The sequence below is a fragment of the Polyodon spathula genome, chromosome 55 (genome assembly GCF_017654505.1).
Source record: "Polyodon spathula isolate WHYD16114869_AA chromosome 55, ASM1765450v1, whole genome shotgun sequence".
NCBI lineage: Eukaryota > Metazoa > Chordata > Actinopteri > Acipenseriformes > Polyodontidae > Polyodon > Polyodon spathula.
In genome coordinates, this window is record NC_054588.1 from 1,580,753 (window position 1) to 1,595,601 (window position 14,849).

Below are 14,849 nucleotides of genomic sequence, written 5' to 3' on the forward strand. Positions count from 1 at the left end.
ATATATATATATATTATATTATATATGCATGGCACAAATACCTTCTTGTCATAATGTACTGACTGTTTCAAGTTAAGTGCATGTTGATGCAGGCCATTAATTGAAAAAATTTTAAAATCATTTTCAGATGTTCAAAATTAAGTTATATGATTAGTGTTCCTGTTCAGTTGCACACAGCGAAAAGTGCAATTTAGAAAAAATTACTCTTAGCGAAAAGTTAATCTTAAATGAAAATTGCTCGCCCGTCAGCAACCCCTCTGGGTAGTGTCCTCTTTGAGGATCTGTAATATGGTAACCCTATGAGGGGAGGTGACCTGAAAGGTTATAGTTGGAGACACAGACGCTCAGTAACTGCTGAATGAGCCTTTGATTGACAGGCGCTGTGGTCCCCCCTTCAGAGTTTTCCAGATGTAGACGCGCTTCGTGGAGATGCAGTCGGTGCGGGGCGAGGGGTTTCAAGTCCGCTTAATAAGCGGGATTGGGCTTGTTTCATGAGGGTCACGGGTTGGAATTTGTATTAACACCCACACTGGCATGGGTTGGGCTTGTTTTGTCATGCGACTTGGCAACACTGGGAGCCAGCTGTAAAGCAACGATCTGTGTTGACGTCATCGGCCATGCCACGGGAATTCTGCTGCAGAGTGGAGAGAAATATAGTAAACAAACTCTCCTTGCATGCTGTAGATTTAAGAGTGACGGCAGACAGGAGAAGCAGACACCTGGGCAGAGAAGTTCAGAGTGGGAAATGCCGCCCACCGAAGTTGTAGTGGAGTTGGCCTGGGAAGGGCCAGTTGAATGGATCTTGTGCACTTGTGAGTGTGATGCGTGCATTTACGATGAAATCGAAACGCAACTGAGAGGAAAGTGAAGAGGGTATTTACAGTGCTAACAATCTTAATTAGCTAATGTGTAAACTGATTGATTCAATTTGTGACGCGGAGATTGGTGTCTGTCCCTCCTTAATTAAAATATCAAATCAAATTACAAAACACTGGCTATAAGTAAGCAGTACAATTGCAATGCCATGAAAAAAAATACATTTATGCTTAAGATCTTTATAAGCAATAATCGACACTGATTATTTTCTTAAAATAAATATTTATAAATAAAATAATAGTTTTTCATTCCATTAAAATCAGCAATAATGGAAAAAAACATACTGATATAGATTTAGTATAAGAAACAGTATCTTATATCCACTCCTTTCTTGATATTTATAAATGTTGTAAAAACATACATATTAAAACAAATCAGACCGCGTAAATGTTCTAATATAATTACAAGTCAGATACAACAGATTTGCAGTGTTTTCCACTTCTGCATCATCTCTAAACAACTTCCTGTGATGTTTTTTTCTTTTCTAAAAGCCCGTCTTCACACGAAAACCAGAAAGTTAAATTCAATCCCTCCCCTGTTCAACGATATGTGTTTCCAACCTATACAGCAAAATATGGTGGCCCAGTAAGCCAATAAATGGAGGTGTGTTGGTCGTGTTTACCCAATCACAGGCCCAGAAAGACACTTCAGTATGATCTCATTTATACCATCATAGTCCTTGAAGGGTTAATAAGCATTAATAATACCAAGGATGCTAGAGACTGTATTATATGCCCCTTTAAGAATAGTTTTATGTTTTAATAAAGTGATTGCAGGGAGGGAATTGTGGTACCTTTATTATTTATAATAATGAATCAGACAAATCTGCTTTGATAATTGTTCAAACGACATGGTTTTTTGATTACTAAAAGATTATTCTTGACAGACTACTGTATCAAATACATGTTTTACATTTGATTACATGCATTGGTTTTTCAAGATACAGAAATATCACAACTGGGAATGCTCTTTCAGACACAGAGGAGATGTTTCTTCCATTCAAGACCCAAGAAAATTCAACTAGGTGTTAAGCCTATGTAGTAAACTTTCTTTGTATTTCAACATGCACAGTCTCATTCCTACAGATTCTATATAATCTAAACATCAGGTTTACATCTCAAATTAAGCTGAAACAGCATATTCACATATACATCAATAATACCACCAGAAGCATATTGTTTATTGTAACAAAAACATCATTCATGTTCGACATATTCTGAAAAACAAACTAGACTGTATCTACAGCAGAGTACAAGTCATAAAAGAAATCCCTAATCCCACTATTAAAGAAATCACTTTGTAGCAACATTATCACAGGTCCTTCTTTTCCAGTGTTTAAGAAAATTTGGTTTCTCCTTTGTTAAGTGGTATGCAGATATCGGAAATATAACTCGACAACAGAACACCCTCAGTTGAATTAAAAACAAACAGATGATTTCCATCGCAATGAAAGCGGCGCTATAATGACAAAGCTGGGTACACAAAGCCTTGCTGTCACCTATTGCCATTGCAACCCACCTAAATAATTATTTACAAAGTTACCTTACTTCCCTTTAAACTAAACTACATATACCACATAACATTTAAGTGAGTACAATGTAATACACGCTCTGCTACTAAAAGAGCTAGCCAGGTTCTTATTTCTCTCTCTCTCTCCCCAAGTGACTCATTGAATTATCCACCAACTCACTGCATTCAGTTCAGTGTCTTGGTAAATGCAATTCTCTGTAGAATCTTCTCAGAGTGTTTCTTTGAGCAGTGCAATTAGCAGCCCGACTGGCATGGTCAGCAGGAGGTAGCTGGCTCGGACAGATGGGGACCCATTGTATTTGTTACACAGGCCAGACTGGCAGCACTCTACCTTTTGGAGGACTGACGTTGATGCAGTGCAAGTTTCCGCACAGGTCTTTATGACAGCAACAGTTATTCCTGAGAGGAAGAATTCACAAAGAAGTCTCCATCAGAAACAGAAATATTTCAGGGTCAGGAGCACCCATAAACTTGTGAGGTCTCTTAAAGGGGCAACTGAGCTCCCATAAACCTGTGGGGCCTCTTAAAGGGGCATTGGAAACATACAATCTGTCCACAAATAGTGCCTGTACAAACGGTTAGCGTGACCAGCCATACAGATTCTACAGATTTCTACAAACAGGGACCAGTTATATATATGGGCCAGCCCTGTAAAGACTCAAAATGTTTTTGTTTCACCTTCAAAAGGAGATCTCACATCTTTATATGCCTCACCCTTTTATCAGAAAGTGGCTGTTTTGTACATGTAAAATGAACTGGTGTCACATGATCATGATCTTGGTGCTGTAGACCACTGATGTATACAAAAGCAGAAAAAAATAGATTCTATATAGTAACCAAGAGAAATATTATGATATGTCATGTTTTCATACAGGAAGGGCCTCATTTGTAGATTGGAAGATAGCATAGAGAAAGAAAGGGTGGGATTATATTCCAATTCTAAACTGCTAGTGGAAGTGGCTTGTGAACGGTATGGACAGATTTATTAACTCTATGCTGCTGACTTTAACTTCATGACTATAGTCATATCTCAGCAGTCCAATCACCAATTTTGTTCATTGGGTCACAGCCATGACTACGGTGAATGTTCCCATGTAATTGGTTCAGGACTGCGGTGGGTGGGACACGCCTCCATTACAGCTGCGCTCAACAGGGAATGGTATTGTCACTTTGAACTATTTCAAACACCTGCATCTCCCGTTCCACGTGTCCAACAGTACTGATCTGCAACTCACATCAAAGCTAAACAGGGGAAAAACTAGCCGTCTTTACTTTTGCAATACTTTCAGAATGTTTCCACCCCCGCTGTGTGTGCGTTAGATTGCATGGCAGGAGATGACGACTGAGACAAGGGAGTGAATCTGATATACCCCTTATACATTTTGATTTCATGTCCTGTTTGGAAAATGTTTTCCGGGCGAAGATTGGACAGAGTCAAAAGTAATCTAAATGACCTTCCCCACATCGGATTCCTATTTACGTGACGTGGTAATATTATCAATGTTTTTTTGTTTATTATTATTCGTTTGTCTCTGTTTTCTTTATTTCTCTGTGTGTTAAAATGAGAGAAAGAGAGAGAAAGAGAGAGAGAAGAGAGAGAGAGAAAGAGAGAGAAGAGAGAGAGAGATTCTGCATCCTAGGAGGATGCTTACCTGCAATGGTGCTGCGAATGTTTTTGCAGAACCTGCTTGATGCACTGCAAGGTGTGACCATGGTACACTTCGTTTCATCTGTCGTTGCAGAACAGGTGTAGCAACTCAGTGTAGGTGCTGCATGACAAGCACAAGAAACACATTGAACATAAGATGTAAAACCATAAGAAGCTGCTTAGATTTGATCCTTGATTTTTAATGATCATTGGACACTGTGTGACTCTGATTTGGCAGATTAAGTAAGATTGAGACAGTGTAACATTTAGCCACGCAGACGTCAAAAGCTGATGCTTTGTGCAGATTTTTCATCTCACCGCTTCCACCCCCGCTCTGACTCTGGAGAGACGAAGACAGACACGCGTCCTCCGAAACGTGTGCTGTCAGCCGTCCACTTCTTTTCACCCTGCAAGCCCATCATGCAGCCACCTCAGAGCTACAGCGTCGGAGGACCACACAGCTCTGGGCAGCTTACAGGCAAGCCCACAGGCACCCGGTCAGTCCACAGGGGGTGCTGGTGCACGGTATTCCCAGCTCTGCTTATTTAAGGATGGGCAGGTCTGTCAAGCACATTTCTTAGGAACTGCAGCCATCTGCCAGTGAAAAACTGAAGACTATAGTTGCATATCTATTCGGTCTATTGATTAGTGGTATCAGGGAAAACTAGAACGTGCACTAGCGAAACCAGCTGTATTGTGAGATGCACTGCCCTTTCGGATTCTGTCATCCCCTATTGGTGAGGTGAAGCTCTAAAAAAAATAATGCAGACAAGCCTGGCTCTTTTTGCATTGTGGTTAAGGTTAAATAATCAAGTAAAATAAGCAGTTTTGGTATTACCATTACAGAGGTCCTGATCACAGCATGTTGTCCGCGTGTTGCCGACTGTCCCGGGTACACAGGCACCACGAGACGCCTCACAGCCCTTTGTGACAGTGATTGTACCTAACAGCAAGATTTGAAAAAAAAAAATATTCACCAGCCCACTCACTCACTACTCGTGCACCGTAAATCAATTATATGAATACCTGATTTTTTCTGAGCTCAAGTGTAAGTTTTATGTTTGTATTTAAAGACATTATAGCTAACAAAATAATAATTATAGTTCCATAAAATGTCTACACTGTCAGTTTTTAAAGAAACGTGTATTTTCTTTTCAAAGCGATATCTTGAGCTACACTAAATTTTAAAAATAAAAACACTATTTGGGAGCTATGCTTTTTGCCTGTCTTCTACTTCCTGGGTCATTGGCTTATTTCCCTTCAATAACCAATCAGTTGCTACCCCTATTGATTGACAAGCTTTCAGCCAGTAATATGCTTTGACCAAGAAGGCACGACTTAGGTGAAATGGCCCAGTGAGTACAGGTGAAAATAAACAAAATAACTTGTGTACCTTTTAAAACTGCACATTTTAGACATCCTGTTTATAGCAAATGGAAGATCAAAATGTCTTTATGGAATTGTTTGTGGTATGAGAAAGGAAGGGGTACAGTATTATATTCAGACTTCTCTGCCCATAGCATTCATTGCTTACCATCTGCACCTGTTTCATAAACAGATGAACATTTTCCAGAAGCGGGTCCACAGGCTGTTAGAGTATTACACTGTGTTTCGTCACTCTGTTTGTAACAGGTATAACATTTCAAGACTTTCACTGCAAAACAACCAAAGGAGACACAATAAATAATGCAGAAAGGGTTGTTGGGTGATATCTGAGAGACTGTGAAACTAGAAAGACCGGAGTTAGAGGAAAGAACCGATTCCTTGTGTGGGTCGTGAAAGTCCCGTAAATCATGACACAGAATCAACATGAAATGTTATGTTTATAAACTACATTTTTACACAAAACATGTGCTTTTAGTAATTATGTATGGCTATATCTATCTATCTATCTATCTATCTATCTATCTATCTATCTATCTATCTATCTATCTATCTATCTATCTATCTATCTATCTATCTATTCATCCATCCATCCATCCATCCATCTATCTATCTATCTATCTCTCTATCCATCGATCCATCCATCCATCCATCCATCCATCGATCTATCTATCTATCTATCTATCTATCTATCTATCTATCTATCTATCTATCTATCTCTCTATCCATCCATCCATCCATCCATCTATCTATCTCTCTATCCATCCATCCATCGATCCATCCATCTATCTATCTATCTATATATCTATCTATCTATCTATCGATCAATCTATCTATCTATCTATCCATCCATCCATCCATCCATCCATCTATCTATCTATCTATCTATCCATCCATCCCATCCATCGATCCATCCATCCATCCATCTATCTATCTATCTATCGATCAATCTATCTATCTATCGATCAATCTATCTATCTATCTATCCATCCATCCATCCATCCATCCATCCATCTATCTATCTCTCTATCCATCCATCCATCGATCCATCCATCCATCCATCCATCGATCTATCTATCTATCTATCTATCTATCTATCTATCCATCCATCCATCCATCCATCCATCTATCTATCTATCCATCTCTATCTATCTATCCATCCATCCATCGATCCATCCATCCATCTATCTATCTATCTATCTATCCATCCATCCATCCATCCATCCATCCATCCATCCATCTATCTATCTATCCATCCATCCATCCATCCATCCATCCATCCATCCATCTATCTATCTATCTATCTATCTATCTATCTATCTATCTATCTATCTATCTATCTATCTATCTATCTATCTATCTATCTATCTATCTATCTATCTATCTATCTATCTATCTATCTATCTATCTATCTATCTATCTATCTATATGGCTTTAAGAAAATCATCATTTTTAATCAAGAAGTTGTGGCCATTGTGTATTAAAGTTGCAGTTTCTCTGGTTAGTCAGGCTACCTTGAATTTTACTCATGTAATTTAATTGACATTTTAATTAAACTGTGACTTACTTTTTCTTATTTATTATATTTGTTCACACTGTTTTCCATTTAAAAAAAAAAGTCTTTGCAGAAAATTCACTTTTTCCTTTACAGATTTTTGGAAAATTTATTGCAGATTTCCATGGGGACTAAATAACAGTCAAGGTAAGAAAAATAACTCAAGAAATAAAGTGATTTGCTCCATTTATTGCCTGAAGGGACCTTCAAAATCACCTCTGGCAAAAAGCATGAAAATAAACCTTGACGATGAAACTCCAATTCTGCAAGTCCTAGTGGGGTTCATCAATGGCTCATTTGAAAGGAAATAACTTGGACTAATTAGCTGGCAGTTATATATTCATTTAAAATGTTATATGCTTAAAAACAAACGTTTTAATATAATAAAGTTTAATACATATCTCTTTGTTTTCTTCTAATACTAATCTATCGGACGTTTCATAAACCATCAGATTAGGGGAACCTGTGCCTGGAGGGTTCTGATAAAGGAGTGCTGATTAAATGTTTCAGAAATTTAAAATTAATCTAACAGCCATATATCCAAATGCATTTGCTGTGCACCTTGATTAAGAATAATATTAGCCTTACCATTGCAGTTGGATGTTTGGCAGCAGTTCACCGTGTTGGACTCTGTGCAAATGACCCCACATGCCTTTGTGACTTTGATGTTAGCTGTGACAAAGATACGTGAGAGAATGTTAGAGCCCACACACCCACAAGGTTCTGTATACTCTGTACAGATGTCTAGGGTTGTATTTTTCCAGATTGCTTTTCAAAGAGTCACATCCATGTGTTTTCAGTGACTGCTGTGCATACAAACAGTGCAGTACATTTCCTGAAAGCGATCCCATCTCGTTTGGGGCAGCCGTGAGATTAATGAATTCCTGCGCTAAGTGCTAGCGTTATATCATTTTAGCAGGAAATCCTACTGAATAGCAGTTTGCTTCGTTCCAGGTTTTACTGTAATAAGCATAATAAGCTCCTGTATATAGTTAATTACCTTGGGCGTGTCACATTAATCTCACATTAAAATTGCTCCTTAGCTGATGTCTTATTCCAGTCCCTGTGGTTACAGTAATCAACCCTGCACAGGCTGCATATTCATAATGAACAGAGACAAACCCAGCAATGCTAACTAACAGAAGATTCTCGGATAAAGGCATCTGCTAAATAAACAATTATTATTAATAATAATAATAATAATAATAATAATAATAATAATAATAATAATAATAATAATAATAATAATAATAACATCTTGCAGAGATAACTCAGGAAAGGTATTCATAACTTATAGGGGAGTCAATATAATCTTGAGTAGCAATTGGGGTCAACTCAGTAATCACACCCCAGAACTCTAGACTAGGCTGTGCATGCAACCCAAAACTGCCCAATAGTGACCCCTACTGGCTAAAGTCACTGTACTGCTTCAGATTTGGGAAGTCACTTCTCAACATTAACCAACTTGCAAGGCAAATGTTATGTACAGTGACATTTTAGCAGATGCTATTGCTTTATGAAAACAAGTCTTTTGCCTCTTTGTGTATTTCAAAGAAGCGACAATGGCAGGGATTTTAAAAAAAAATTGTTATGTCTACTGGTTTTGCCTGAAGGATTTTATCTAACTTAAACTAATCTGTGACTTGCTTTGCTTTGCAGAAACTCCAGTAAAGTAAGACCTTCACAACCTATTCTTCTGAACTATTTCATTCTACTTCACTGCAGTTTTAAATATAATGGCTGTGAGCATCATATCCGACTAACTGAATGATGAACAGATATCCCAACATGAGAATACCCTGTCCATCTGAGCACTACTGCATATACATTTCTTACACAACATCAGTATTAACACTGCCAAATAGAAGCCTTATACAGCAGCAATAAGACACGAGGTAGGCTTGTAACATCACAGACTTAACACAGTTTAACCTGCTTTTTCCTGCTTACCAGGGTTAGCGAAGTTGTAGGTGCTCTGACAGTAAGAGCTACCTGCAGGGCACGCGGTTGCATTACACAGAGATTCATCAGCCTGATCAGTGCATGTCTGGCAGCTCAAGGTATTTACTGCAAAGTAAGCACAGGGGATACAATATGTAATAAGGTGGGTGTGCAGAGTTACTCCAGTATAAAACAATACATAGAGGACTAGAGCCCACATTGTAATTAACATAATTATGTCTGTAAAGTAACATAAAGTTGTAAAAAACAGAAACATCCTGTATCCACAATGTATTTAATGTATGATGCATTTCTCTGTATTTCAAGCATTATGGATTTTCTTGTTCTTATTGCATCTTGTAAAGCACTTTGTGGTGGCAAAACATGTTCTTAAAACTGAAGCAATACTTCAATAGCTGCCATCTTTCAATATGCCTTGCAGGATATTGTAAACATCCGGTTCACAGACCCTATAAACAAACTGAGTGCTCTTGCAAACTGCATTGTGAACACAAACTCTGTCCTGAAAAAAAATGACAATAATACACCGGTAACAAATTAACGTTGCATTCACCTCTGATCAATAAGAAAATGATCATTACCTCTGCAGTTTGAAACTTGACAACACGACTCGGTGTTGCTTGCCGTGCATGTTGTGGCACATCCCTTGGTAATGGGGACTCCTGTAACGTGGTACAAAAAGGAACGTTACACTGTGTTTCCCTGAACCAAGGAAACAGGATTCTGTGGGAAAAAAATAATATTTTGCTACCAATGTAAAGCAACAGAATTAGTGATGGGGGAACATTCATCACGGCCAGCAATGACGTTGTCACTCTAAATGATAATATATGACCTACGGTAACGTCTCCCTGACTCAAAACACTTTGAAGAATAAAAGCAATGCAATTTATAAATGGTTAAATATATTGTCTATATTATTATAAGGATTAGATCAAACCTAAATGGAATCTTGCTCACACAGTCTCTTCTGGATGGAGAATGTATGGAAGCTTCCGTCTGCTTCAGAGAGAGTCCTAGCTGTGAGCCCAAGCTAGTTTTATTGTGAGACAATTAGCCTCTCTCTGGAATATACTTCAAAACCATTGAGATCTGTTCCCATAACACTATAGAGTGACCGAGCTAACTGGTTTGCAACTTGTTGCAAATGGTCAATTGTGTTTCTTTTCAAACTGCCTAATCATGGACCAGAATTGGTAAGGAACTGCCTTTGTTTTTCTAAGGATTTAAAAGGGATTGTTTGTGACGCACGCTGTCTCCACATTCAAGACGCTCTCTAACCATTCAACACACTCTCCATTCAACATCAGCTCTCCAGTGACTCTGCTCTGTACTCTGGCTGCACTCATAAGGAACCGGAGCACCACGGAAAATAAATCTGACATATCCTTTCTGAGCAATGCTGCAGAACTGGAATGACCCTGCCAGGAAACTCTATTCTTTAAGGACTCACAAGGACAAAGTTAAACCACCTTTCAAAAAATGACATTATTCTTCGGGGCTTTGCAAATTCTTCACCAGGAGGAGTTCAAACTTTACTCTGAGACTTTTCAACTTATTTCTAAATGAAAGTTTGGTTGTTTTATTTCCGTGGTGCATAGAGATCATGGGATTAATTTGTAAATGGTGTATAATTAAATATGAAATTAATCCATTGTTTTACTTGTTTTCAGCTCTTGAACAGTTTGCATATTTCAAGTTAGCTGTAACATTTGATAATTTACTTGAACTGCAACTGTTTAAGAGCTGAAAACAAGTAAAAAGGTCTAATTAAGCAAATGATCAGTTCAGTGAAGGGTCTGGTTCAGTAATTGAGAGCTCAGTTGGAATGAAAACCAGCAGCCACAGGGGGTCCCCGGGATCGAGTTTGAGAAGTGCTGGGTTAAACTAACACTTACTAAGTTATTCAGGAAAATTGTTTAAAATATTATATAAGCAATATACAATGACCATACAAAAGGATATATTGAAGTAAGTTAATCTTGGTATTGTAATTGAATTTATTTACATTAACTGATACAAGTTAGATAATATTTTCTTTTGAGGAAAGTGCCGACCCTGTGCACTACAAGCAAGCATCTAAACCACTATGCAAAAGAGCCAGGCTCGACTACATGACTTTCGTGACTTTAAAGCTTGTAACCTCATATAATCTTATAGACAGGAGACAGAATCCGTAACATCTGAAAAATAGAATTGGAACAGGGGTTTCTTTTTTTTCATCAGATATGCGCAGGGAACTGAGAAAGCCCTGGTTGTAATCAGAGGTGGCATGAATATAAGGATGAAATGAAGAAAGACAAACTGATGGCAGGAATGTCGAGAATTGAATCGCTTACCTTCTTGAATGATGTTGATTTTGCTTCGGCAGAAGGAGCTGGGGGATGCACAGTCTTGCACAGCACATTTGCTTTCATCCTTCTGAGAGTCACATGTCTGGCACGACTTGATTGTAGGGGCTGTGTATTAAGTCCAGAGAACACAATGAACAATGTGCAGGAGTTCAAACATAGTTCTGAAACCAGGAGTTTTACAAAATTAAGGATGGCTTAATCTTTGACCATTTGCAGCCATTGTAAATACAATGCTACCTAACCTGCTGCACCACTTTACAAAATGACATTTCTACAGCATTATATTATTTGAAATAAACGACTGGATTTGCCATGACTTTGCCAATAACCACTCTTTCCATCAACAACTGTTTTTTTTTGTTTTTTTTTTTAATATTAATATAAATTTCGTCGTCTCCAATTTGTTTACCCCAGTTTTCTCCCCAGTTTCCTCGTCCTCCGAAACGTGCTCCTGCCAATCTATAATTCTTCACACTGCAGATCCACAGCGAGTCCACCAGACCTATAGCGCTGGAGGACAACACAGATCTGGCAGCTCCACTGCAGAACCACGGGCATCCTATCGGCCACAAGGGGTCGCTGATGCGCAGTGAGCTGTGGATTCCCCTGTCGACCTAAGCCCTCCCTACCCAGCGCTCGGCCAATTGTGCGCCACCCCTAGGTGCCAACTGGATTAAAAGTGGAAATAAAGGTTAGGTAATCAAGTAAAATAAGCAGTTTTGGTATTACCATTACAGAGGTCCTGATCACAGCATGTTGTCCTCTTGTTGCCGACTGTCCCGGGTACACAGGCACCACGAGACGCCTCACAGCCCTTTGTGACAGTGATTGTACCTAACAGCGAGATTTGAAAAAAAAAAATATTCATCAGCCCACTCACTCACTGCTCGTGCACAGAAAACATGTTAAGCACCATCAATCAATTATATGAATTCTGTAGTTGTAGCTAACAAAATACTTTATAAAATGTTCCCATCCCTTCATTGCCTCCTTTTCTGTCAATCAGCTGCTACCTCTATTGATTGACAAGCTTTCAGTCAGTAATATGCTTTGACCAAGAAGACTGTGCTGATGTGAAATGACCCAGGGAATACTAGAGCAATTATAGAAAGAAAAAGCAATAGAAACTAAGAGTCTCCTTTCATCTAAGAGTCAGCAAGAGATGGAATGGGTATGAGAAAGGACGGGGTACAGGATTATATTCAGACCCCTCTGCCCATACCATTTATTGCTTACCATCTGCACCTGTTTCATAAACAGATGAACATTTCCCAGAGGCCGGTCCGCAGGCTGTTCTAGTTGTACAAGCTATTTCGTTACTCTGTTTGTCACAAGTATAACACAGCAAGGCATCCACTGTAAAACAAGCAACAGAGACACCATGATAATGCAAAAAGGGTTGCTGGCTAATATATGAGAGACTGTGAATCTAGAAAGGCCTGAGGCAGTTAATAATATCAGCATTACTATTGCAGTTGGATGTTTGGCAGCATTTCACTATGCTGGACTCTGTTCTCGTAAGGAAATTCCTGACTTGTGGCTTTAAGATAAAACCATAACTAACTTCTAACAATCTTTTTCTGCAATTAATCTGAGCTATCATTTACTCGGCTGCAGTTGTGTGACTAACAAAGAGACACTGTCACGCAGGTATTTAAACGTGTGATTGACCAATCAGTGTGCAGCATCTGTGTCAGCTGTTCTATAATTAACAATAGCATTACCGTTACACAGAGATGTACCACAGCACTTCACAGTATCGGAGGGTGTACAAGTCCCAGCTGCAGCACATGTCTTTGTCACTAGTCCACCTATAAAAGGGATAAAACAAAGACATAATGGACGCAAATAAAGAAAGCAATACCTCTACCTTTTAACTCTTTAATAAACTCACAGGTGGTTCCCACAGCCTGGGTGATACAGCTACACCTTTTTAAAATACAGTGAAGAACACCTTTTGAACACAGTGTTAAAACAGCGAATAACAGTACTGGAAAACCACACTTCGCTATATTCATTTTGTTGTTTAGAATCTCTTTGCACAAACACGTTCTGTCATTTATCACAACGTGTGATTTTTTTTTTTTTAAAACAAAACACCCCTGTAGCATCTATTGAGTTTTGACCCAGGTCTCCAAGTACTCAGAGTTTAACCAATAAGCTGTCCCTGCAAGACTCGGCCCACAGTGTACTTCACAGATTTCCCAATACTTTATTGCAGCAAATGTGTGTAAATTGCATACATTTAGCATGGAGTGGACTCACAGGCCCTTGTGTGCAGGGGTGTAAAGATGGAACGAGCTGGTGACAGTATCGCATCATTTTTCCCTTGTGATCACAGCTTACCTGGTACAGTGAGGACATAATTGCTCTGACATAGTTTTGCAGTTCCAGGGCAGGCTGTTGCTTCACATTTAGACTCGTCAGTTTGATTATTGCAAGTGCTGCAACTCAAGGCGTTTTCTGAAAAACAAGTTTAATGAATAGGGTTCCAACAGCTCATTGAACTGGCATCCAGAATAAAAGTCAAAGAGGGCTAGTCAATTCAGCTAAACTGTGGTAGAACTACAATGGCTAATTAAACTAGAACCCTGATGCTTTGTGTGGCAAGATTAAGAAAGCCTTTTAGATACTATTATATATATATAATATATGTGTGAGCGGGGAGGGCTGTCTTCAAAATTCAAAAGACAGGATTTAGGGATTAAATCATTTGAATAATATTGTGTCTAGTTTCTCATTTTGTAACAATGGTACATTTTCTCTTTTAAAAAATTGAATAAAACATCCCATGGTGTTGTTTTAAACTACATACAGATCCCAGAAAAGCAGACCCAAAATGTATCAAGTTGGCAGATTTGGGACACCAGGACTGAACTATTTTAACAGGACTAGAAGCCTTACCATTACAGTAGCCTGTTTTGCAGCAAGTTGTCCTAGTGTTTTTATCAGCTGTATTGTTGACACTTTTGCAATCAGCTGCACAGTACTTGGTGACAGCAGGGACTCCTGAAAGGTAGAGAAAATCAAGGTTAGTGTTGACACAACCATCTAGTGCCAAATCAGTGATCCTGAGAAATTAATAAGCAATATGCCGCAACAAATCCTCTGTGATTTTACAGCAATGTGTACGTATTGTAAATTGCATGGCCGGACTGACCACATGCACGCCTATGCATGGACTATATCAACAATAAGACACCCCCATGCTTGGACTATATTCAGCAAGCAAAGCCAGAGCTCCCATCCCAGAGTGTTACATCAATCACTGAAGCCATTAAGTTTATATTAGATTAACAATGTGTGCTGCTGTTGGCTGTAAAGTTATCTTGATGGTCAGTCTGTGCGAACAGATGAAGCCCTTCTCTGGGGAAAACTTGCCTCAGCGCAGCTTGGTTACAGTTATAGATCAAGCCAAACCGTTTGCTATGACATGCAAACATAACTTCTCTTGAGCGTCTTTCCTGCAAGCCCCCTGTGTGACTAGCCAAGGTCTCTCACCTTTCACCGGCCGAAATTCACGAGCTACTAACTGGAAACA

General features: G+C 38.9%; 1 protein-coding gene across 1 annotated transcript in view; it reads right to left on the minus strand.

The window, feature by feature from the left end:
• Positions 1-1,249: 1,249 nt before the first annotated feature.
• The window catches only part of LOC121307367 (extracellular matrix protein A-like), a 23,413-nt gene continuing 9,813 nt past the window's right edge, over positions 1,250-14,849 (minus strand). The window contains exons 7-19 of the mRNA XM_041239569.1: positions 14,213-14,317; positions 13,655-13,771; positions 13,033-13,119; positions 12,545-12,664; positions 12,038-12,142; positions 11,294-11,413; positions 9,536-9,616; positions 8,943-9,059; positions 7,581-7,664; positions 5,589-5,708; positions 4,893-4,997; positions 4,059-4,175; positions 1,250-2,805 (exon numbers count right to left, since the gene is read on the minus strand). Of these exons, the coding sequence (XP_041095503.1) occupies positions 2,615-2,805; positions 4,059-4,175; positions 4,893-4,997; positions 5,589-5,708; positions 7,581-7,664; positions 8,943-9,059; positions 9,536-9,616; positions 11,294-11,413; positions 12,038-12,142; positions 12,545-12,664; positions 13,033-13,119; positions 13,655-13,771; positions 14,213-14,317 (1,469 nt within the window). The 3' untranslated portion in view covers positions 1,250-2,614. The remainder of the gene's footprint in view (positions 2,806-4,058; positions 4,176-4,892; positions 4,998-5,588; positions 5,709-7,580; positions 7,665-8,942; positions 9,060-9,535; positions 9,617-11,293; positions 11,414-12,037; positions 12,143-12,544; positions 12,665-13,032; positions 13,120-13,654; positions 13,772-14,212; positions 14,318-14,849) is intronic.